The 26,892-nt window shown below is 33.9% G+C and overlaps 1 protein-coding gene across 1 annotated transcript in view; it reads right to left on the bottom strand.

The window, feature by feature from the left end:
• Positions 1-26,892, bottom strand: part of gpc6a (glypican 6a) — a 280,019-nt gene that overhangs the window by 34,667 nt on the left and 218,460 nt on the right. Inside the window, exons 5-6 of the mRNA XM_051702187.1 lie at positions 23,164-23,294; positions 21,343-21,486 (exon numbers count right to left, since the gene is read on the bottom strand). Of these exons, the coding sequence (XP_051558147.1) occupies positions 21,343-21,486; positions 23,164-23,294 (275 nt within the window). The remainder of the gene's footprint in view (positions 1-21,342; positions 21,487-23,163; positions 23,295-26,892) is intronic.

Genomic DNA, 26,892 nt, shown 5'->3' with positions numbered 1-26,892 from the left:
GAAACTGAGCACATGACTTCTGCTTGAGTAGTACCATCACCATTTTAATTAAAATACCATGTATATCAGAGTTTTAAGTAAAAGTTACTGAAATGTTTAAGTTAAATATACTCTCTCACTTCATATTATGTCATAAAATAAAGTAGATTTTACTGAATTTTATACTATTAACATTTACTTGCAAAATTAAAAATTTTAGTGCAGATTAGAGACCCTACTGTATATCTGGCTGATTATTAGGCATGTTATAAAATATTATCCCCTTTCACACATACAACCAGGTAAATTACAGAAAAATCGTTGGGTTGCCTTTACTGATAAGTACCATATGTGCTGTTCACATACCATCAATATGGAAATTAACTCATTAAGAGTAACTGCCAGAGCAAAATTTACCAGTACACTGTAAAAACTGATTTTTATTTTTGTCATGTTTTCCAGTAAAATTCTCTAAACATTCCTTAAACGTGATTTATTTACTTGTTAAGCAAAATGGGATAAGATATTAAGTCTTGTTTTAAGATAAATCTGACAAAATTTTGTGAACTTTAGACATAAAACAAGAAGGGTTAGGTTCAGGGTTAGGGTTTACTGGAAAACAAGACAAAATGTCTTGAAAATCATTTATTGTCATGTATTTTCAAAAGGGTCGTGTTCACCCATGACCTCTAACCTGAAAATTGCAGTACATTTTCTGGACTGTATGTGTGAAAGGGGCTAATGATATATATTGATAATTGATCGGCACATTATGTTATCGATACATTTTTGAGGCTTTGATATATTAACAAAGGCTAATTTGCATGCTTTCCAATTCACTTAGTTGGGCTTCTGTTGAATGGCTGGCGTAATAGCATTGGGAAACCACAAGGGGGTGAAACAGGTCGCAAGGCACAGGTATCACAGCATAGGACAGGTGTTTTAGAGCTCCTTCTTCAAGACACATACACACAAAAGTTAAGGTTTTTGTACTTCTTCAAGAATGAAAGTGATGTTGATGAGTTTGCAGGTAGTGTTTGAAACTGGTTTAACTGCACAAACTAAACAATTAGAAATTATTATGAAATGTCTCTGTATGTATCTTTGAAGATTTTTCTTTCAAGTGTCAAACCACAAAAAGACACACTTGTAACTGAACATACATTGTGTAGGCATTATGAAAGATGCACGTTCATGCAACATGATCACACGGGAGGTCGGAATGTTGTTTCCGATAGTCCTGATACACTAGGATCGGCGACACTATGCTGACTCACGGACCGCCATCATGTCCTCACATCATGCTTTACCCTGTGGCGTACCCAGAAGCATGTCGCATCTGGACGCGCATCACATCAGCGGGGAACACCGTGGATTGAATCCCGTTGTGACCAGGGAGTAATCGTGATCGGATAATCAGTGATGGCCGCGCTGCGAACATTGCATTTTCACATCAAACAATACAGTTTTCATATACTAATGGTTAAGGTTAGGTATAGGTTTGGGTTGGATTATAGAATTTATAAAACAGTCATTCCTCATATGTGCCTGAACAGCAGAAAACAACTTTGCGGACATTACACCCAGAAAATGGCGCTCACACGTGACCATACACCCAAGAACACTTACCGCTTTGGCCACATGGGGCAGTGTTCCGAATTTCGGTAAGTATACGTCGATTTTACATAAAGAAAATTTGACCTACTCTTTCCGATCTCACTGTGAGATCAGTCTGGTTCACAATAGATCATCCACTGATTGTTAGAGTAAATAATATTTATCCTTTGATAATGATTTGGATATAATTTAATGGAAAAATATGCGAGTTACGTTCTGTGGCGCTGCAGATTTTTGAGCAGCCTCGAGAGATGTCGAGCCCATGGTGTATGCTTACATACTGTATAAATATCTATAATCATCGGGAAAATCTTCCGATTGTCGATGCTTGAAAAAGGCATCGATCCCAAGCTTACTGCTTATCCTTTGTCTTAGGGACAAGTCTATATGGTACTTTTTCTTAAATTAAACATAGCAGTGTTTATAGTTTGGAACATCTTGAATTGCTGTAGCCTTCTATCACTGTATTTGTTTGTTTTTGTCTTCCCAAGTGCAATTTAAGGTGCCATACAGAGTTATCTCGATTGCATGCGTAAGTTCAACATCATATTTGACATTACAGTTGTCTTTACAGATCCACAAGAGGCCATTTGAGCACTGTCAATGTTAATGTCATGGTGTGGTTATACTGACACAAGTGGCGGTGATAATGGCTGTGTTGGTCACTCAAAAAGGCTCCGAGATGCCTCGTTAGCACTTTTTAAGCGTTCCAACACTCCGCTCTTGTTAGCAGATCAATTTGCCGCGATCATTTAGACTTATGCATTTAGTTTTGCTCTCTAAAAGCTTGCATTACTTAAAGCAATCACAGTCTCCCAATCAATACTGTGCAAATAGCCATTTACGGACTATCAGGATATCTCGCGTTGTGAGAGGTTTTATGGGGTTAAACTGAAAGAGCTTTTTGTTGACTTTAGTGGAACTGCATCTAAAATGGTTAAAATGTAGGCTATTCTTTTGTCCATCTTACATTTAGAGCCTTGCATTCAAACAGTCTGTCAAAACAAACCACATGTACGTCTTTAACGGCTACACCCATGTCCACTGACAGTGGTTTTCATGCAGTTTTAGGTTAACCAAATAATTCCAGCATTCCGAATCACTTTGGAATGTCAATGCACCAAAAACACATAGTAAGATGATGACTACGAAGCTACACCCGGTTGGAAATCTGGTGGGAAAATCCAAAGTATATGGAAGTATATTAAAGACAAATGTCTTTGAAACAAAGCACACTGAATTGCACTAATTGAAAAATAAACGCATTGCATTAACAGTGCTTGCATTTGTTGGGTACAGAAACCCTGAACCACACTGTGAAAAAAAAAAAAAAAATTCACTAGTGCCTCCCTGAGCCTATGTCCTACAAATATGTTTTTCTCTCTCTTAAAAAGTTTTCTCTCAAAACTTTCTCCAATGTTTTTTTCAAAAAAACAAAAAACAATTGTTTCAAAAATATTTCCCTATAGAAATTATCTTTTTTTTTTTCTCCTCAAGAGGCAACACATGAGAGGCATCGAAACAGGCAAAGACACCTATCTAGTGCATGTTTACATGGGCCAACAAATTAAAAAATCATATTATTAATAGCAGCATCTATATTCCCAGTGGTGAATGTCATCAAACAACTAGAAATAACTCCCATTGATACACTTGACAGTGAATGCCATATGAAACATATGTAACCTGAGGTATATTTATTTAATTGTGGGATTTCATGCATTAGTAGACTCTCAAACATTATATATGTTTCTTTCCTTGATTAAGATTTGCAAAACATTCTTGTTAGAGTATTATACAGCTATAAATCAATAGATTAATGCTGCCTTCATGTGCTATCGGAATTATCGTAAATACGAGTTTCCCATTCGGAAGCTTCACATGAACGACACCTCAAGCTGTAATTACTACTGGGAAACTCTGAGATAATTTTGATACCTAAGTTTACAAGATGGGAGGAGTCCTAAACTTTCAGCATGGCAGAGGAGAGTTCAGTTTCTGTAGTGAATGACAGGTTTTATTAATTTTTCTAAATACAGCTAATTGTTAGCACTTTCCGTTTTGGTCATACTCATTTATGTACACCACGGGTCAAAAGTTTTGAAACACATGACCGAAATGTTTCCCATGATCTTAAAAATCTTTTGATCTGAAGGCGTATGCTTAAATGTTTGAAATTAGTTTTGTAGACAAAAATAAAATTGTGCCAACATATTCATTTATTTCATTATAAAACTAAAATTTAATAATAAAAAAAGTTTTTGAAATGGATTACTTGGACCAAATAATAAAGATAAGCAGCTAATAAGTGCCCAATATAGATGGGAACTCCTTCAATACTGAAAGATACAGGGTGATACCTCAAGAAGTTGGTTGAGAAAATGTCAAGAGTACATGTCTGCAAATTCTAGGCAAAGGGTGACTACTTTGAAGATGCTAAAATATAACACAGTTTTGATTTATTTTGGATTTTGTTTAGTCACAACATAATTCCCATAGTTCCATTTATGTTATTCCATAGTTTTGATGACTTTACTATTATTCTAAAATGTGAAAAAAAAATATATAATAAAGAATGAGTAAGTGTTTCAGAACTTTTGACCAGTAGTGTATATCAGCATCTATTTGATGCATGTTTTACATTTTTACACCATTAAAATAGCTTATATTTGACCAAAATTCCATTATCGTCAGCAAGCTGTCATATTTTTTATGGTGTCAAAATAAAAGTTCCTCATGAAATATATATGAATGAAAGTTTTTTCTGACAACAAAGTACTTGAACGCGACATACTCGTAATTACCACTTCAGAAGTGGGAAGTAGGATAATTCCGATAGTACATGAAGGCAGCATATGTACCACAGTACATAACCACAATTATTATTATTATTATTATTATTATTTTTGTTATAATCTTTTTTTGTTTGAAAAATAAAAGTAGAAAATAGGCTCTATTTGAGCTTTTAGAACTATTTTTTTTTTTAAAGGACTTTAATAAATTCGGACATCTGGGAAACAAGCTTACAAGTGTCTTCTGTCAAAACAGACCACGATTATGACTGTAATACAAAAAGGTGATGAACTACAGCCTTTAATATTGAGTATGTCCAATTCAGGCCTGAGCTCAGAAAATGGGGGCAGTGGGAACAGGTTAAACTATTATCCAGTAACATTTTTCTAGCATTGTGAGCTCCGTGTACTTGTTGGAGATGGCAAGTAAATGTTATTGTAAATGGTGCTTTGACGAAGGAAAACGGTAATTTGTTCCAGCCAGCGGGACTTTACATGTCAAGTCTGAGAGTCTTTTATGGCTTTTATTGGCTGTTTTTGCTAATCCATTGTGGACCATACACTTCAGCGGAGCGCCGTAAAGACACCTTCAGGTGTGATGTAATCACAGTTCCTGTCCATTCACATTTTATTGCCAACTAAAAGGCTGTGACTGTGAATTTCTAATGCAACTTTTTTTTTTGGCAGGACTAAATAAAAATAGTTTCTGGTGAACATATCAAGTATTAAGATCACTGTTTGCTTGTTTTATGGAATACAGAATGGTCAATTAATTGTCATTAAACAATTCCCAAGGACAACACGTGTGAAAACTACCACATCATACCCTGGGTTGGGGAGTAACGGAATACATGTAACGGGATTACGTATTTAAAATACAAAATATAAGTAACTGTATTCCACTACAGTTACAATTTAAATCATTGGTAATAAGAATACAGTTACATTCAAAAAGTATTTTGATTACTGAAGAGATTACTTTGCATTTTATTGTCATTTAATTCATTTAATATTTAGTCCTTTCAGATGGAAAACATTTATTCATATAAATGATGCGATCTGAGGAGCTTTTGAACAGCAGTGAAACGTTTAAGATTGTTACATTCATACGAGCAGACAAAGAGCGCTTTTACACTGTTATGAGTGAAAAGGTGTATATGACATCACTGAGGAAAAAGATTGTTTTGAATTGTTTGAATTGTTTGAATTGCTTTCCAGTAAAATAAATAAATAAATAAAAAGATATATATATCACTTAATATATATATATATATATATATATATATATATATATATATATATATATATATATATATATTATATTAATATATTAAAAAATAATAATAATAATATATATATATATATATATATATATATATATATATATATATATATATATATATATATAATTTATTATTATGATTATTATTTTTTAATTTTTTAATTTTATTTATTTATTTATTTATTATTATTATTATTTTTTTTTTTTTTATAAATTAGATGCATTTACTATGTATAAGATATTTAGGCTTTTTTTCAGAAAATGTATTTTTAATAAGTGTATTTTGTCTTTTTGTACTCACAGATTTTTGTACTTGTTATAAACTTGTTTATAGTCAAAACAAGTGTATTGTGTGTAATCGAAAGTATTCAGATTACATTACTGACCTTGAGTAATCTGACGGAATACATTACAAATGACATTTTAATGAATGCATTCTGTTATCTGTAGTGGAATATATTTTAAAAGTAACCCTCCCAACCCTGACCATACCATACCCTATACACCGTGGTATTAAATGACACTCTTTTTTCAAAGAATATAACTCGGTTTTGCCATGGTACAGGTCTTAAAACCCATGGTAATAATGTGGTACTTTTTACTATGGAATATTTTGGTTCCTGTAACTTAACTGGTAACCCAGAAGAAAAGTTTATTGCTACAAGGTTTTGCTTCAAAAGCTATATATATATATATATATATATATATATATATATATATATATATATATATATATATATATATATATATATATATATATATGTAATTATAAACATTACTCAATTTTGTCACATTTATCTGAAAACAAATCTAAGTATATTATGTAATTTTGCTTCTGCATCTTGTTTTAAGAATGTTTAGATATTTGATATACTGGAAAACAAGACAAAAATGCTGCAAGAAAAAGATTTTTTGCAGTGTTGGCTGCAAAGTCAAAAAACAAATAAAAATAAAACTCAGAAGCAAGAGACTTCAGAAAAATTTCTACATTGATCTCCATTTAATCTCATTGCTGTCTAGATACAGTATCACAAATTATATATAAAAAAAAAAAAAAAATGTTGGTACATTTTTTACTATGAGAGAGCATGGATAAAACATCTGCGTAATGCATACTATGTCAGTTGTCAATAAATTGATTAACACAATAGTTAATGTGATAGCATACAATTTGAAAACATGACCATCAAACATATTACTTAGTATGCCGAGAGTTTTCCTGCCCTATTGACCTGCCTTTAAAGAAGACTCAGAGAGCGTTGAAGAAACACAAGTCGAGAGAGAGGCTGCTATTGAGCCGACAAATGACTGAACAACAAGAGAGTGTCAAGATGAGATTAAGGGGACGAGTCTTTTTGAGGTTAAGACCGAAACTCAGAGGAAGAGGATGTGACTTGATCAACAAAGAACGTAGAGCGAGTGAGCGCAAAGCGAGAGGGAGGAATTCAGCTGGCCTCCTTTTGCCAGGACATGAATAGATCTTTCCTCAGGCATGACATGTGGAGAATTGCAAGTTTGGGGGTCGGTTCGGGTACGTGAAAGAGGAAGCTATTGAGATGCACCACCAGTCTCCAGCATTTGTTCCAAGTGACATCAGGGGTAGCAGAGTTCAGTTACATTAAATTAATTTATCAGGCGGTTTTGAATAGCATTACGGGCTGCATTAATGAAAGATATGTTAAAATGTATTGGGGTAACAAATGCTTGGCCATGAAATCAACTTGAATGAATATGCAATTGGATCATAGGAAGTCTAAGGGACCGGTCACACCAAACAATAATGTGTTGAATTTTATAATATGTTGGGAAACTTTTACTTGGTGACTTTTTATTGGTCCTGCACTGCCTCTTCATTTAGTGGTTTATATCGGCTAACAATGATTCTGTGAATGCCTGTCATGTTTTATAGTATAGCCTAATGTTCAATGATCATAATTCAAGGCAAGCACATCGCAATTATATGCCCTATTTTCCTGCTGCATTTAGTATCGTATTTGGCTATTGGAATGAAAGATTAAGAGGCAGATACACTAAACAGTTGCGCTACTTTATGCGTGTTATTTCAGTGCTAATACCTGCGTCTTATTCACTAACCACCTGCAATCACGTTTAGCGGGTGCAGTCAACGCTGAAATTGCGCTGCATCTTCAATAATTAAATGAAGTCATAGTCATTCCTTTCTGCGCAAGCACGCCTCATTTCTATTTAAATTAGGCTCATTAAAGATTGTGCTTCATTCACAAAACTCTGTGCAGTTTGCCCTGCGCAATTTACTGTACATCGCGCTATTACCGCCAACTGAAAGTAGGCGGTAAAATTAATTTTATTTAAAAGAGATGTTTGTGAACATTTTCAACTGACCATTTCAGTAGATATTAATCAAATACTCATCAAATGATGCTGAAGTGCTTCCGAATCAAAGTGATGCTGTTCGGTCTCAGCAGGGTGGGTCAAATACGGTGGTCTGCGGCATCCTCAGCTATATAGCTCTCAGAATCGGACCGCATTATCAGAATTGTGTGTGCAAATTGCGCTCAGCAGCGATTATGTGGGCACGTTTGTGCCATTGCCTGATCTGCTTAAATCCTTTAGTCAATCGGGCACTAAATGAGCACATTTAGCATGTGTTTTTTAATATTCTCCCCTTTTCTCCCCAAATTGGAATGCCCAATTTCCAATGCGCTCTAAGTCCTCGTGGTGGCATAGTGACTCTCCTCAATCCGGGTGGCGGAGGACGAATCTCAGTTGCCTCCGCGTCTGAGACCGTCAATCCGCTCATCTTATCACGTGGCTTGTTAAGCACGTTACCACGGAGACTTAGCGTGTTTGGAGACTTCACGCTATACTCTGCGGCATCCATGCACAACTCGCCACGCGCCCCACCGAGAGCGAGAACCACATTATAGCGACCACGTGGAGGTTACCTCATGTGACTCTACCCTCCCTAGCAACCGGGACAATTTGGTTGCTTAGGAGACCTGGCTGGAGTCACTCAGCACGCCCTGGATTTGAAAGAGCAATTCCAGGGGTGGTAATCAGCTTCTTTACTCGCTGAGTTACCCAGGCCCCGGCAATTTAATCTTAGTGAATCTGCCGGAGTATTTCAAAAGGATCGCATATACGTAGACAAAGTTTTTGCCTGTTTTCTGAGGGTTTCTTACTGTAAACTGGTCTAACTAATCGATTACAAAATTTCAGTTTAAACTTCAGTAAAATTATTCGTTGTGCACATCCCTAGTCTCAAGACGTGCTCTTAAAAGCTGCCTTCTTATATGTGGCGCTCATAGGCGAGACACTGAAATAAATGTGAGATGTGGTGCAATGTTCAAATATGTCGTCCTAGTGCATATTTACATAGAAAAACAATGGAAAAGGGGACCCACAATGTGTGTGGTGTGAACAGGCCTTAGATGTGTCACGTCAGGTTTGATGTCAGTTAAATTTTTCATACAAAGCTATCGTTTGGCAGAAAGAACTGCCAGTATATTATTCAACATTTCCCCTTTTGTGATCCACGTAAGAAAGAAAGTCATACAGGTTTGGAACAATATGATGGCGAGTAAACAATGACAACATTTTCATTTTTGGGTGAATGATTTAAAGTCTCAGTTAGCAACATACCTGGCAAATGGCCCCAATGCTCTTATTACATTAAGAACAACACAAACCAGAGTTTCTCAAATATGGCAAGGCAAGATAAAATATCCATAATTACATGACTGAGCAGAGAGGATGTTGGTTTAGAAAAGCCCATTTCTCGGGTTCTCCCCTGAAAAATCTCTACTCCAAGATGCTCTGGAAATGCCCACATTTATGCCCATTGTGGTTATTCTGCTCATAAAAATATTTGCTGAATCTGCAAAACAGCATGACGGCATGCCATACAACAGGAAGAAGAAAGCCTTTACTGGTGTTTTATTCGCCCTACTCAGCCGCACGGTAATTGTGACTTTGGGGAAATAAAAAATAGAGTGGCTATCTCAATGCACGCCTCCATTAAACTGTAACTTAAACCATCTGACAAAATGTCTTTTGTATTTCAAAGCTATTCAGGCTCTTTACTGGCAGAGGCAATTGGATGCTGTATCCGCCAGTGCTCGACTAACAGACTTCAGGTTTGCTTTTTACAAGTAGCTCTTTCTACCGTGCCACATCTTTAATTTTAGTTTTACACAAAGCTAGTGCAGTTAAATGCAGCCAGTTGACCTTAAATTGTCAACACTGACTGTTAAAAGAGGGGGTGAACATCACGAACAGACCAATGAAATAAAAGATTGAAAAATGAATGCAACAAAGCCACAAAGGAACTGGTAGGATGTCACTTTTCAAAACTTTGAAAGCTAATAACAATCTGAAACAATCCAACATGATAACAAAGGAAATCGACATGTTGCTTCCGAATGTTCACATACCCTGAAAACAACCCCATTCTGCCTAATTACTGCCAAGCGCCAACCCTCATCAGACATTTTTGCATCAATTCTAACGTGTTCGCATTTACCTCTAACGCTACCAGAGACACCGTTAGTAACCAGAAAGTAACCGCATTCACATAAACAATGGTGAGTGCGATTTGGAGGTTGCATTTTCGCTCTAAAATTACATTTCTGCTTTACTGATGGTTAGGTTCAGGGTTGGGATTAGGGGGTAGTGTTAATAAAATATGCATTACCAACCCAATTTCATGAAAATTCATACATAATTTATGAGTTGGCTATTTCGTATGCTCTAACATGATGTTGTTTGCATAAACTCGTACAACTTCATCACGTGCAAATTCACAGATGTCTAATGCAGAAGTGTGAGTTCCGCGCACGAGGCGTTAAGAACATACTTCTTAATATTATGCCCTTACCCAAACCCCTTATCTAAACTTAATCAATCAGTAGAGTATGTAAACATGATAGAAAGCTGTTGTGTGTGACAGAAGCAAGTAATTGTCATGTATTAGATAGAAATGATGTCCAGCGACGTCACTGGCTGAAGTGAAAGTCATAAGGAATTCAAACGAGTGTAGTCGCACAATATCATACGAATTAGTCAAATTTAGAAAAGTCGTACGAATCCTGACAATTTTGCCGTGAGAGTGTGATGGCATTACTGTTGACTGTTTTACATAATTTATGACTAAAAATACAACTCACTTTTTGCGCCCCTCTGTGGACATTTCATCCAGAAACTGGAGCTCACATGTCCATACGTTCAACAACACTTCCAGCATCGGCCACTGGGGGCAGTGATTCAAATTTCAGGAAGCACAGACTGATTTCAACAGCAAAACTTGCAGCCTACTGTTGCCAAATTCACAAGGCAATCATTCTGCATATTCAGCATTTCTCAAACTAAGGTCCAGGAAAATTCCTGATAATTTTTTATATTTTTTTTTTAAACATGGTACGGTATGTGATTCCCACTTTTATGCAACAACGATATGCTATAAAAATATTCATACTGTGAAAAATTAATTTTCTTATTCAGTATTTTGTCTTGTGTTCCAATAAACAATCATTAAACATCCTTAAAACAAGATACATTTCATTTAACCCAAAAATGAAAATTCGGTCATTACTCACTCTAATGTTGCTCCAAATCCATTAAAAAATTTCTTGACACAGCTTTTTTGCCATTTATTGAATGTGAATCGTTACTCCGGGCTGTCAAGCTCCAACAATGACCATAATCAAAGTAACTGATTCAAATCATGCACTATTTCCTTATTTTAACAATTTTTTCATATCGATGTGATAAACAGTCTGAAATGTAAGTGAGAGAATATACCTTGAACCAAGTTTATTTCTCTAACCCTATTGGCCTTTTTTCTTTTTTTACCCTATTGTCAAATTGTAAACTCAATATAAAATAAATAAATACAAAAAAATACCAAGTGTTGAACTTAATTCAAGCTATATTCTCTAAAAACTAGCCATAATTTCAAATTTTGCACCTTAAGAAAATGTATCTTGTTTTAAGGATGTGAATATATATATTTTTTTATTTTTTTTATTTTTTATTTGCAGTACATTATAAGTGACTGTCTTTCAGTTTATAACAAACAAAAAGTTTATTATAAATATTCAAATATATCCCAAAATTTTATAACGCAGGACTGCAGAGTAGATTGATAGTGATAGATAGGGGAGACGGAATTAGTTACGTCATTTGCAGTGCTTTATTCCGTGGAAGTGCACGGTTTCTGCCACAATTTCTGTTACTATGGTTACAGCGTCCTCTCTGTTGGTAGATCTCATACAAATTGGACCATGAAAGAGGTCCTTGGTTCAAATAAGTCTGAAAACCTTAAGATAATCATAACCCTTAGATTGAATTCAAGCTTGTTGAACTTCTTGAACTACGCTTGATGCACACTACACAGGACACACTGTTTAGTAGACAGACTGATTTGAGGGATTTAGTAAAACCTTTAAATAAGAATGAATAATATTGCTACTCAGCCTTTGAAGACTGAGAGATAATCTTATGAATTCTGAAATGTTAACACCTTCATATTATTGCTAGTGTAGCACCCAAAAATTGGCTCAGATATTTGAAAGTTCAGTAGGGTTTTTTCTATTTTAGGATTTTATGAATGTTATTCGAGGCACTGAACCATAGAGTGCTGGCTTGAGTTGAGGTCATAAAGCACCTTCATTATTTCGCAGGAAAATTGCGCTTGGTATTTACAGGCAAAAATGCGCCACTGGCGTCCTATATGAGAACACAAATCCAGTTGTTTGTGTCAGGCCATTTCTTGCCAAGTCCAACATAAAATGCCTCTGCCATTTAACTAAAAAGTTGCTGTTGGAATGCATATTCCCTTAATAACACTCAGTGATGGTAAATAATTCACCCAGTACTCCAGTCCTGATTCATGACTTTGACTTAACCCTGCAACAGGGCTCCAGACTAAAAAAATGACTTAGGAGCCATTGGCTCCTAAACTGAAACATTAAGGAGCCAAATGGCTGTGCTGTGTTGCGAAAATTGGATCTTCTTGGCCTTATTTGTGCACTTATGCAAACCCAGCTGTCATTGGAAACATCTCAGTACTGTCATCTCAGTAAAAGTGGTGATTTCATACAATGCATAGATCCAGGGATGCAAATTAGGAGCAATCAGTGTTCAAAAAACATACTAAATCACGTAGAGTGAATCATAATTTTAGATGACATTTCAGCATTCAGTTCATTCACAAATTGACATGAAAATGTTGACCATACAAGCTGATTTGTAGCTAGTTTGGGGAAAAAAGCAATAGGCTCGTATGACATCAACGGCCAGGGCAACCACGAGTGCATACTCAGCAATAGCTTTATCTTCAAACCTACTGTTCGTCATATGGTTGGCATTCGGTTTGTCGACATACGCCAAGACGTTGGGACGTCAAATGATCAGTCAAGCGAGCTCTTAAGCTAGAAATAACATTATTTTACCAAAAAGACACCAATGAGACTATATAAAGCTATAAATTGAATGTAAATAATTTAGCTCAGATCATTTGGTCTTGGAAGGATTTGGTGAGAAACGTTTGGGTTCATATTGAGATCTCTGACATTTTATCACAGACTTTGTAATCTTGGCAAACCTGAGCACAGTTTGAGACATAGTCGAGATCTCTTCTGAAACTCTAGAGGAGATTTGTGATATATCTAGGGTGTTTTTCTCCAGAGAAAAGCAGGAGACTTAAGAACAAGTCTCCATTTAATCTCACTGCTGTCTAGTAGAGACCACTGAGAGATTATCAAGATCTTTGTTGTGTTTTTTTCTTTCGTACGGGTTGGATTGAGATTGCGTTTCCTATGCTGGTCCAGGCTGGTTTATGATGGTTTGGTGGTATGCTAGCTGGTGGGCCAACAGAGCCATATTGTTCATGAGCAAATCTGGTAATGCTTTTTTGTAATGCTGGACATCTTTCTGGTTAAGCTTGTCAAAAATCTTTATTGGAACAGCATTTAAAACACAACATATGCTGGTTGTTAAAACAAAACTGTGAAAAAGTGTCAGGAATAAATCATTACTGCAAGACTAAAGCAATGAAAAGCTTTTGTTATCCACATTTGTACTTTAAGCACTATAACTCACTGACTCTGTTTAGTGTCTTGAAAAGCCTCGTTATTTTAAATGGCTTGTGCGGGCGCTTTCGTTCACTCGGGTCCCAAGAGGAAGTCTATAAGTCTCAGGGTAAGTGCTTCCATTAAAACTTCAATAAGCTATAAAAACCAATGTAAATTCATTTCCTTAATCATACTTAAGATACTTAGGTCACGTACTGTACAGCGAGCTGCTTTTAGTTGCACAAGTGCTCTCATAACAACTTCCATATTCATAGACAATAAGGCCTTTGCAAGTCTCTCATCCAAATCATTTTAGACATTAGATTTTTGTTCCAAAACCGAGTTTGTCTACTTCTGATACATAATATAAGTAAAGCTTTGCAATATGATTTTATATGTTGCATTTTCATGAACTAACACTGAAAATAATAATAATAATAATAACTGCAATTGTAATCTATAAATACACCATTGTTTATTGTTCATTCATTTCAGTTCATAACACATTTACTAATGTTAATCTACAGTATGCAGTACAAATTTGAATATATTAAAAACATATTTGTGCATGTAGAAATGAACATTAAACCAAGATTAATAACTGCTGTAGTAGTGTATTTCTTATTGTTAGTTCATGTTAACTTTTGTGTTAACATATACAACCTCACTGTAAAGTGTTACCAAACATGTCTATATACTCTTAAAACAAATAACTGTAAAATTGCTTAATATATTAGGAATTGTTTTCAGAGAATGTATAGATTTTTTCTTGCCCCATTGGTAAATTGTTTTTGTCTTGTTTTAAGAATAAACCTCACAAATTTTTATTAGAATAATGCTTAAAACAACAACAATAATAAAAAAAAAATAGAAAAGGGTCCCACTATATATTATATATGCAATGTAATTATTGTGTTACTATATATTGTTCTGCAAATTTCATAGGATTCACTTTTGCTGCTACTGAGGTTGAGGTACAGGTAGGTTCAGGAGTTGGGTTAGGGCAAGGGGTGGAGTTAGGTTAGGTTAGGTTAGGGTTAGTGGTAAGGTTAACAGTGTAACTTTAGATGCAATTAAAAGCAAGTACTTTAAATGTAATTAAATGTAACAACACATATGTACATAATAAGTATGCTTAAGTACATAGTAGTTAAAGATGCCTAATATAAGTGTGGGTCCAGAAATGGTAGAAAAAAAACAATTAGAAATTTTTATTTTTTTTTTAAATTCTGAATTGTCTTTATTTCTTATGCAATTTTGCTCGAAATAAGAGCTATACATGGTTTGTGACGACCACAATGTGTTTTTTCTGAAATTATTATTGTGTTGTAATTATTATTTTTGTACGTTAAAACTATTTTGGTACTGTATTTGTTCGGCACTTAGAGTCCAATGTAAAATCTCAGTCCTGAAGCAAAACCATTTGAGAAATGCTCGTTTAGGCAACTTTCTTGAAGCTACACAGCTTTCTGTAGCCACATTCAGTCTTATTTTGCACAATGTCAGCTGATGTGAGCATTAAGGAAAATGAACAAAGAAACAACACAACAGCATACTGTTCAAATCTTCTCACTGTCAGAAAATGTAATTATTATTTCATTAGAAGCATTGTATATTTATTTTATGGAGGATGTCCTTTTGCTGTAGACCCCCTAACTTGAACCGTTCTATCTCAAACCCTGCACTATAACCTACCACACACTTCAGTTCGCCAAGGTAAGCAGTAGCAACTCTTTTACAGCTCAAGTCATGTATACAATGATGAAAATAAATAAGGTGTAGAGGAAAGACTCAGAGTGCTGTTGCCAGATGCCCAGCAAGAATCAACGGAGCTGCAATGTTGTGTTTCAATGAGAGGAGAATGCAGACATTGCATCTTTGAATTTAAGTTAAATACAGGCATGTTGTAATTATTACATAAAAGCCCGCTCGCAAGTATTTGATCTTATCGTGATTATTTGCGATAACTGTTCAAAGTGCACTTTAAATTCCAATCACATGCAATGTAAACACGAGGCATTTCGGTTTATAAAAAAATACAACAATAATAATAATAATAATAATAATAATAATAATATTAAGGTTGGTTGGGTTGCAAAAACAACAGAATGGAAATGTGAATGGAAAGTGGACAAAGACTAAAGTGGACCAAAACAAAAAATAATTTAAACATTTGTAAATATCATCATTATTATTATTTGTATTATTATTATTATAGCTGTTTATGTTGTTGTTGTTGTTTTGGAACTAAACTCCATTGCAATATTTCTTTACAATTTTTTTTTATATATTTATTATTAGTATTGTTGTTGTCATTCAAACCCCATATAATATTTGTTTACAAAGTCTTATGTATTTGTAAATATGTATTATTATTATTATTATTTATTCCCTGTGCAATATTTGTTAATTAAGGTTGTAAACATTTGTAAATATATTATTAGTGTTGTTGTTTTTGTCATTTAACCCCTGTGCAATATTAGTTTACAAAGTCTTAAACATGTGTAAATATATTTTATTATTTAAAAAAAATGATTATTATTATTATTATTCAACTCCTGTTAATATTATTTTAAAAAGTCTTAAATATTTTTTAAATATTTTATTATTATTATTCAACACCTGTGAAATTTGTGTACAAAGTATTTAAAATGACAAAAATTATTATTATTATTATTTTTATTATTTATTGCTGTTGGTATTGTCATTCCCCTTGTGCTATATTTGTTTACAAAGTCTTAAATATGTATTAATATTTTATAATAATAATAATAATAATAATAATAATAAATATAGCTGTAAGCAGCAATTAAGGCGCCAAGCAGGTCATGATTTTAGGCAAAATGGTTGAAAAACCATGAATATTTTCAATTGCAATGTGACATAAAAGCTTATTACTTTTGACCAACAGGTGGTGCTGTCACCAAATTGATATGGTGTTGTCAAGGTGCAGTCATGATGACACATATAAAGTTTCATGTCAATACGCCAAAGCGTTGCCGAGATTGAGCCTGAAAACCATTCTGGCACTGTGCCATCAAATTCATTGTTGTGTTACACGAAAACGGTTTGGTCTATCAACACGAAATCCATAAATTTTTGTTGATATGGTCTGAAGGTGGTCTGATTCGATTTTGGTTACAATCTGACAAATGCTTTAGGAGGAGTTAGAAAAAGTAGGTTTTTAAAAGATTTCAAAATGGTGGATAGGAAGTTCGATCGATCATAGCATAATTGGTATCCTTGTTCTCGGCATGACCCACGGAATCTACCAAGACTGATTTCATGACAATAGCACAAAGTAATCAAAAGTTATTAGCATTTCATGAAAATTTGGTATAACTTTTGACCAGAAGGTGGCGCTGTCCCAAAACATTTTGAGTACATTCAGGGCATTGTGCCAATGACACATAACGAGTTTTGTAATGATATGACAAATGCGTTTGAAAAATAACATTCAAAATGGGTGACCCCAAAATGGCCGACATAGGAAAATATGGTATCATTTGACTCGGCATCCTACACAGAATCTCCGCCATCAATTAAGAATGGCAGAACAATTTTCAAAACGGAAAATGATGACATAGGGTGCAATCGATTCGTCTTGAAAATTAGGATTCTAGCACTTACGGTTCAAAGGTTATTAGAATAAATGTGTGAACATTTGGGCAGTTGGTGGCACTACAGGGTTTGAGTTAGAGACTCCAAATTTGCTCCAGTTAATGTTCAGAATGTCCTCTATCTTTCCCACATATGGGTCTATGGGCTACCATAGACTCAATGGCGGAAGAAGAAGAGGAAGAAGAATAAAAAGAACACTAATGATTACAATAGGTGCCTACGCACTTTCAGTGCTTGGCCCCTAATAATAATAATAATCAACCCTGGTGAAATATTTCTTTACAAAGTGTTAAAGCAAATTAAACAGTATAAGCCTATTGTAATATATGATATCAAGTTACACGTGAAAACAATGACTTCTTAATCAGTTGATTAGAGTTAAGTGAAGTTACATTCAAATATTTGCCAGATGCTTTTATCCAAAGTGACTTACAGTGCATTCAAGGCATATATATATATATATTATTTTTTAATTTTTTTTAATCAGTTTGTGTTTCCTGGGAATTGAACCCATTATCTTGGCATTGCTAGTGCCATGCTCTGCCAGTTGAGTTACAGGTTAGATTTGAGATAAGCTCTAGTAGTTGTTGTTGAATATAAGCCTGTTTTACTAAACTGTATATTATTATATAAAAGTATTATATGATTAATAAGTTAAATGTGAAAAAAATGACTGAAGGTGGAAGTTGTTAAAGTGTTAATTGCAATTATCTGTATGATGATAAGATGTCCGATTCGTGTTTACCTGTTGTTATCAGACTAAAAGCACACAATAATGCTCATTTGCACTCATTTGTCAACAGTGCCAGTGATTTCTGCTGTTGATGGTTTTGCATCACAAACAGTTTGTGATTCATTACTGCTATAAACTGAAAACAAGCAAAAGTCATAAGTTAGCAAAAGTCATATTTACATTTGGCAGATGCTTTTATCCAAAGTGACTTACAGTGCCCTTATTCCAGGGACAGTTCCCCTGGAGCAACCTTGGAGTTAAGTGCCTTGCTTAAGGACACAATGGTGGTGGCTGTGGGGATTGAACTAACAACCTTCTGCTTACCAGTTCAGTGCATTAGTCCACTACGCCACCACAAGGTCTGTTAGGCAAGGTCTCTGAGATGGTCTGGAATGGGCCAGTGGTGTTCTGAGTTTAATAGGCAATTACTAAATGGATCTTTGAGCATGTCTGGATAATAAGCAGAATCTGTTTCACTTGTAATGGTCAACACTGTTCTTAATGTTTATAGAACATAGTTTAACTTAAACAGCAGAATGGGACAAATGAGAATAGAGATATGTTTGGGTGTGTTTGCAGTAGCGAGAGAAACACATATACAATATAATGGGTTTTTCATTCCTTTTCATTTTCCAGCTTTTGATTACAGACCGTGCCATCTCTCCATGTTGCACTTCATCAGTCAACAATTTTAAGTCCAGACCATTTTCGTTCATCTCAGTAACTGTACAGTGCTGTGAATTAGCTGTGTTGACAGCCGTGGTAATTCACTGCCACTTCAAATCCTTTCTTTTACTAGGAACTCTGGCAGAGAGACCAGCAAAAGCCCTTCTTTTCAAGCCTTTATTTCTGTATGTACAATTTCAACTACCAGTTACATCGGCTATTTGTCATTTAGCAAACACTTTTTGCCCCCAAAGCAACTTACTAACTACTAATCCTACTACAGGGACTGATATTTTCAAATAGTTTTCCACTACGCTATCACCCATATCCATTTATAAAGGGAATTGTACTCAGAACTTAAGAGAGTGCAAATGTAGTATACTATAGTGCATGAGAAAATTCAGTACAAATCATACATTTATTCAACATTTAGCTTTAATTAGAAGGTGCCCTGTTCCAGACCTTTTACAGAAGCAGACATTTAATAGCCCTCCAAGTCAACAAGTTCCTTAATTCTCATCTGACTCAAATAGACAGTGCATTATGAGTCTGGAAACAAAGTCAGTGGAAAAGAGAAAGAAGATGTGAGGAGGAGGAAGAGATGGAGAGAAGTCTGATAGCCACAAGACAAATGACAGAGGTAAAGTAAGAGAAGTGTTAGACGGCTTACGCTGTGTTGCATTGTTCTCCAAACAATCCTCTGGGATACGCAAGCACAAAAACAGAGAAAAAAAGGGATTTCATTGAAAGCGTAGATGAGAAAGAGAGAGAGAGAGAGAAAGCATTCGATGATAAATATGCATTAGACAGGAAAGCAATATGTACGATTACATTTGATGAATGGCATCGCTGTGATATTCCATCCTATTCGCCTCGGCCTTTGGGAAAATAACTATAAATGCATCCCTTTTCAGACAAATGCTTCCTTCTAAATCAACATTTATTTAACCATCATGCATCTCTGTAATGAAATTTGAGGGTTAACTTTAGACTCATTCAATGATGGAATGAAAAAAGTCATTTGCCCAAAATGGATGGAAAGTCATCTGAAATGAATTGCACGAATTAGCCAGAGGCCAAAATAAGATTACGCACAAATGCAATCTTGCTCTACTTTTAAGTCAAATTATATAAACATGTTTTCGTGTATTCTTGTAAAGTTTTATTAGTCAAAACACTCAATTCCAGTGAAGTATCTCAAGTACTTTTAGAAACTACTTCATTGTGTCAAAAAAAAAAAAATAAATAAAAAAAGAAGAAGAAAAAGGAAAAGAAATATTGACTACATCTTATTTTAATAATATATTAATACATTTATTATTATTATTATTATTATTATTATTATTATTATTAACTTTATTATACCTTTTTTAAATTACAGAATTACTAATTTTGTATGCCTTACAAAAATATAAGGTACCACATGCTAATACAATGGTTCCATATTCATATACCATGGTATTTAAATAGAATTCCAAGGTACTTCAAAGAATACCATGATATTACCATAGTACACTTTAAAAAGTGAACAAGTACTGCTGTACTGGGTTTCTACCTTATCTGATTTGTCAAGATTACTTTAGTTGGTGTAATCTAATGTAGGTTAATTAATTTCAGCCATTAAAAATAATATTTTTGACGTGAATAAAACCAGTTATTTAATGTCATACCATTTATTTTGATAGGAAACAAATTTTACCAAAGGTAACATCATGGTGCTTTTTGGTACAGCCAATTATTATTGAATTGTGCTCTCTAAATGTAAATAAATAAATAAATAAATCAAAATCAAAACAAACAAAACATATCACACTGAACATGTTTCAGTTCATTGAACTACACAAACATTTTATGTTACCTTAAGGAGCTAGTATTGGAAATATGATGATGATGCTGATGATGATGATGATTATTATTATTATTATTATTATTATTATTATTATTATCATCATCATCATCACTCAACCCAATGCAATATTTTTTTCAAAGTCTTAAATATTTTTAAATAATATATTATTATTATTATTATTATTATTATTGTTGTTGTTTTTTGTTGTTATTGTTGTTGCTGTCATTCAACCCCTGTGCAATATTTGTTTACAAAGCCTTAAATATTTATAAATATTCAATAATAATAATTATTATTATCATCATGATCATCATCATCATCATCATCATCATTATTATTATTATTATTATTATTATTATTATTATTATTATTGATTATAATTGTTATTATCTGATTCTAACCCTAACCCTAGAATAAATGTGAAATATAGTATTAAATAAATTATGTGTATGCACATTTAAAATGTAGTAAATTAAATTATTTGTTTACTAAAAACAAAAGTTTTAAACTACACAGTTTGGTAAATTGCAAAGAAGTCACATTTGCTTTGGAATTATCTGACAATTGTGATATTTAGCAAAGTTAAGCATACTTAAATCTCACTTAAACCATCTTACAGAACATTTTCCAGGAATATTTTATTCCTGAGAAAATAAGACCCCCACAGAGTTCTCCTGGGTCTGAACTCTAAAGGCCATTACCTCCCACTCATGCCCTCCTTAACAGCACCACCCTCCTTGCCACCCACTTACCAGTCTGTCCAGGCTGGTGCCGGCTGCTGTAGTGGGTCTCTCTTCTGGGCTGTACGGTCTGAATCGTCTGTTGAACACATCCGAGATCCCGCGGGCAGACCGGCCAATTCCAGCTGGCTTGGGATGACCGCATCCTTGGAATACCTATAATTACCAAACCGGAAGGCATCAGATTGTGTGGTTTGGGTATAAAAACAGAAGCTATTTAAAAAAGGTGAAAATTAAGAATGAAGTTGTGGTGATCTTGAAAGAGCTTTAGATATTTCGCACTGGGTTGTTCATTTATTCGGTGTATAAAGTTTGAGACACATTTTTCAAACACTATATCCTAAAGGGATAGTTGACCCAACAATGTAAATTCTGTTTTCATTGAATCACCCTCATGTTGTTACAAGCCAATATGGCTTTCTTATAACATTACAATGATAAACAAATAAATCAAGAGCAATTTAAGTGTCAGAGAATTGTTGAAATGCCTATTCCAAATGGAATGGACCATTGTGATTTTTCAAAAGGATTTCTGCGTATGCCGATCAAATGAGAGGCAACCACTTTTAAAACTATTTTCAGTCTAATGTATGGTGTGAGAGAAATAATGTATGCTTTGCGTGCACATTCTGATGTCTTGTACTGTAGATGCAATGAGCTCAGGGTGAGCTGACAGTGATGGAACATTTTAATGTCATGTCTAGCTCTCATGGCAGAAGGATGTCTGTGCGCTGATGTTGCACTATCTGTCACCATGATTACCGTTCAAAGTGTCTGGGTGACATGTAAAGCAGGATCAGTCAGATCCTGCTTTAAAATGTACACTATATGGCCAAAAGTTTGTGGACACCATATGTGCTTGATGAACATTTCATTTCAAAACCTTAGGCATCAATTTCCCCCTTTGCTGTAATAACAGCTTCCACTCTTTTAGGAAGACTTTCCACTATACTGTATGTAGTAACATGGCAGCAGGGATTTGCTCTCATTCAGATTCACAAGGCTATCAGTGAGGTCAGGAACGGATGTTGGTCGATGGGGCCTGACTTACAGTTGCTGTTCCAGTTCACCCCAAAAGTGATCAGTGGGGTTCAGGTCTGGGCTTTGTGCAGGCCAGTCAATTTCTTCCACGCCAGACACAGTAAACCATTTCTTTATGGACCTCACTTTGTTCACAGGGGCATTGTCATGCTGGAACAGAAAAGGGCTATCCCCAAACAGTTGCCACAAATTTGGAAGCACACAAAGCCGAAGCCATTACATAAAGAAACATTAAGATTTTTCTTTACTGGATTTAATGGAGTAACCAAATTCTTTAATTAGAAGGGGGTGTCCACAAACTTTTGGCCATATAGTGTATATTCCTTCTTTTCTTCCTTTCGTTCTTTATTACTACCTTCCTTTCTATAGTTATTTATTCCTTTCCTTTATTTAGTTCTTTATTCATTTCTTACCTACATAAAGAAGGAAGGATGGAAGGAAAAGGAAAAAAAAGAACAGAAGGAAGGAAGGAAGGATCTTTCTGTTCTTTTTTCCTTCCTTCCTTCCTTCCGTTCTTTTTCCTTTCTCTTTCTTCCTTCTGTTTTCCCACTTAGCTTTTCTCCTTTCTTTCTTCCTTATTTTCTTTATTGCTTCCTTCTATTATTTTTATAAATATATATTTAAATGAGTCAATAACATGACAATGAAAAAAAAAATATACTATATAAAAAGTGTAAAGTATTCATAAATCACACCAGAATTTCAAGTACTGCAATCATTCTATTATGGTACTTTTACTTTAATATAGCAAAAAATTAAGCAAAATGAGTGTGTGAGTGTTTGCAGACATACCTTGGAAGAAACTTGCATACTGTTGTCCTGCATGGTCATGATGGCTTCAGAGATCTTCACATCGATTGGCTCCATGACGGCTTCGATATTAAACGGGCCTTCCAGTCTATCAGCGACCAGCAGCATGGCATCTGTCACAACATGAGAAAAGAACCAGTGAAACACTCACATTCATGATCTTACCTACAAAACACACACAACACACAGGCCATGATGCTACAGTGGATTTTAAAAGACCACTCTCGCTTTTCTATATCCAGAGAGAAATCACGCAAAGAAAAATAATAAGTAGATTTAGCTGTTTGTGCAGTTAAACATTTGATGTTTTGAATTTTACTATTTCAGTAGTTTAAAGTCAACATCAAAGAACATAAAACGTTCATAACACGACCAGGAACATGTTTCAAGAAAATAAATAGAATCAGTCGTGATTTCATGTTGTCTTATATGACCAATGTTATGCAAACACACTAATTAAAAAACTAAATGATCAAAGTCTAAGATCTACAGATGATAATTAACATTTATAATCCTCAAACTAATCTAATTATGCCCAAGCATGCCAGTAAAACTACTGAAGTGTCCAACAGATGGTCACATGGTAAATATCAGATCCTTGAGAAAGCTACTGAGACGGCATGGCTCAGTACACATTAAAGTTCTTATTTTCCCTATAAACTCCACTGAGTTGTATATACGACTGTCACACAGGCATAAAAACAAGTAATGTATTGATTCAATTAGTGTCAGTGAATTGATTTTATCCTTTAGGTTGTTCCTTGCACTCATATTTTGAAATCTGTAGCCGAATCGTTTGTCTATAATATCCCTTGTAGCTAAACAAATGCCATAATGTATTTTACATTGTGAAAGACAATAGCAGGGCAGTAATTTGTACATTTCCCTAAACATTACCTTTGAAAAAGCCAAGATATATGCAATATACTGCATATATAGTGTTATAAGCTTTAATTACCCAGTCGTATCATGGTATCACTATGTTTTTAGTTTGTTTGTTTGTTTTTTACATACTGTACATATGTATGTACTTTTTTATTACATTTACTGTGGAAACATCATGTTTATTTGGACATGTACCATGGCATCTATCATGGCATAGCCATGATAGTTATACTGTTATTTTCTGGACATGTACCATGGTAATACTATGTTTTTTATAATTATTATTAGTTTTATTACTATTATTATTATTATTATTATTATTATTATTATTATTATGTCATGGCAAAACCATTCTTTTTCTTATTATACCATGACAAAACCATGTTGTTGTTTTTGTTGTTGTTTTAATTTTAATAACAGAAAAAAACATGTTTTTATTATTATTATTATGATTATTATTATTATTATTATTATACCATGGTAAACCATGTTTTTATTATTATTATTATTATGATTATTATTATTATCATTATTATTATTATTATTATACCATGGTAAACCATGTTTTTATTATTATTATTATTATTATACCATGGTAAACCATGTTTTTATTATTATTATTATTATTATTATTATCATTATTATTATTATTATTATACCATGGCAAACCATGTTTTTATTATTATTATTATTATTATTATTATTACTTATTATTATTATACCATGGTAAACCATGTTTTTATTATTATTATTATTATTATTATTATTATTATTATTATTATTATACCATGGTAAACCATTTTTTTTTATGACATGGTAATACCATGTTTTTGGGCATGTACCTTGGAATTATTGTTGTATTTGGATATGGTGCGATGTTAATACCATTTTTTTCTATGGTTACATAGAAATGCCGTGTTTTTGTGGATACGTACAATTATACTGTCATGGATTTTTAACATGCCATAGCAACAGTATGGTATTCTTTGAAGTACCTTAGAGTACCATGTACATACCATGGTATACAAATATGGTAATCATTCAGTTATATGATATATATCAAAGTACCATGGTATCACCATGACTGTACTTAGGTACTGCCAAAGGAATATTTAGGAAGTTCTGAGCGTCTAAGACATTTAAATGTCACTTTTGAAGGTTACAGTTATATTGGCGTATGAAATTTGCAAATCAACCATTGCCAAGGATTATGAAGTATGAGAGTTGAGTCATGGTGTAAACTGATCAAATATATGCTATTTATAATTGTAATGCAATCTCATTGGAGTTCTCTGTAAAAATGTTTTAGAAAAGTAGATAAACTATTGAAACATTCTAATTAAATGACAACTAGCAAACAAACATCAGAAATAGGGGAATTGTTTTTACAAATTGCATGGTAAAAAAATAGAGGTGAATTGAGGTCAAAAATGAAACAATCAACAAATGAAGACCGCATACAGTATCTCAGTCAGGCAGTTTAGCAATACACAACTAATTGTGCAGAGCCAACAAAAAATTCACATCAGCAAGGTCAACCTTTGGATCCAATTTCACAACATTTTATGTGTTTCTTTCTTTCAGCAAAGCAATTATATTAAAAGGCCATTAAAAACCATAAAAGTAAAGAGATGCTTAATAGACTTTGACATGATAACAGGATACAGCATTTAAGCATACAGTGAAATAGATCAACTTAGCATAGGTCAGCATTCAGAATTATTTCCCCTTACATCATATGTGAGTAGCAGCTCAAGGGGGGGGATTCACTAAGAATCAAATGCGCTGCTAATAATGTCGTTTATTTGCATGCGCTGTCTGTTGCTTTTTGAACGCAATTTTCACTGCGCGATTTTTCGATGTATTGCAATCCTCATTTGAACGATCTCGATATTGATTCTTAAATCCCAAGATTGATCTTTCACTCTATGCACAACCCTCTATTACAATGAGAGGAAATCTCTCGCATTTGCAACAAAATTTTGCACTATTCAACAAAAAATGTCTATGATTAGCCACTGACTGATAAATGTTCAGATTTCACTCACCAGTAATGTGTAGTATAGTGGTGAAATATTCAGGAACGTCAAGTTTTCACTGCGTGTTGAGAGTAAAAGTTGTTCCGTATAATGCGTGTCCAAAGAAGAGATCCACAAAACCAATTTGTCATTGAATAATGTCTCTTTTAGTACCCTTTCTCTTCTATATAGTCAGTTGTTGATCAAAAACAACAAAATAGAAACATTTTATTCTAATTGCGCATAGCACAAATGAGCTAAAGCAATTTGGGTCATCTCTCGTTAATATTCGATCATTTACAGACGGTTTTTACAGGAATGCCGGTTTTCTTAAGTATCGCGTATTAGCCCGTGTTCAACAAATCAATTTAAATACTTGTAAATAGTTCACATTATGCAATTAAACAATAAATATTTAACAAAATATTATACGTAAAACATAACATCATATTTATTGATGTAATACATGGATTTGGCCATTTTTAAAAAGCTAAAATGTGGCCAAAATGATGAAAAACTAATAAAATATAAGTAATAAAACACTTTTTTATACTTTTAAGAACATACATAGTTAGAAGGTCCCCTGTATAATAAGACAAAAAAAATAATTTCTAAGCAAAATGGACATAATAACTGAAATATACCCATATGAATCGATATCTAATCGAATCGAATTGAAAAACTAATTGAAAGCTAGTGAATCGGAATCAGATTGAATCTATCTAGTCTCATAGATACACATTACTATATATTCATTTTTGCTAAATAATTTCTACGTGGCTCGTTGTACATATCGTGGCAGTTTCCT

Source organism: Myxocyprinus asiaticus, chromosome 7 (assembly GCF_019703515.2).
Source record: "Myxocyprinus asiaticus isolate MX2 ecotype Aquarium Trade chromosome 7, UBuf_Myxa_2, whole genome shotgun sequence".
Classification (NCBI taxonomy): domain Eukaryota; kingdom Metazoa; phylum Chordata; class Actinopteri; order Cypriniformes; family Catostomidae; genus Myxocyprinus; species Myxocyprinus asiaticus.
The sequence above is the reverse complement of the archived record's forward strand: the minus strand, read 5'-3'. Positions and strand labels throughout refer to the sequence as shown.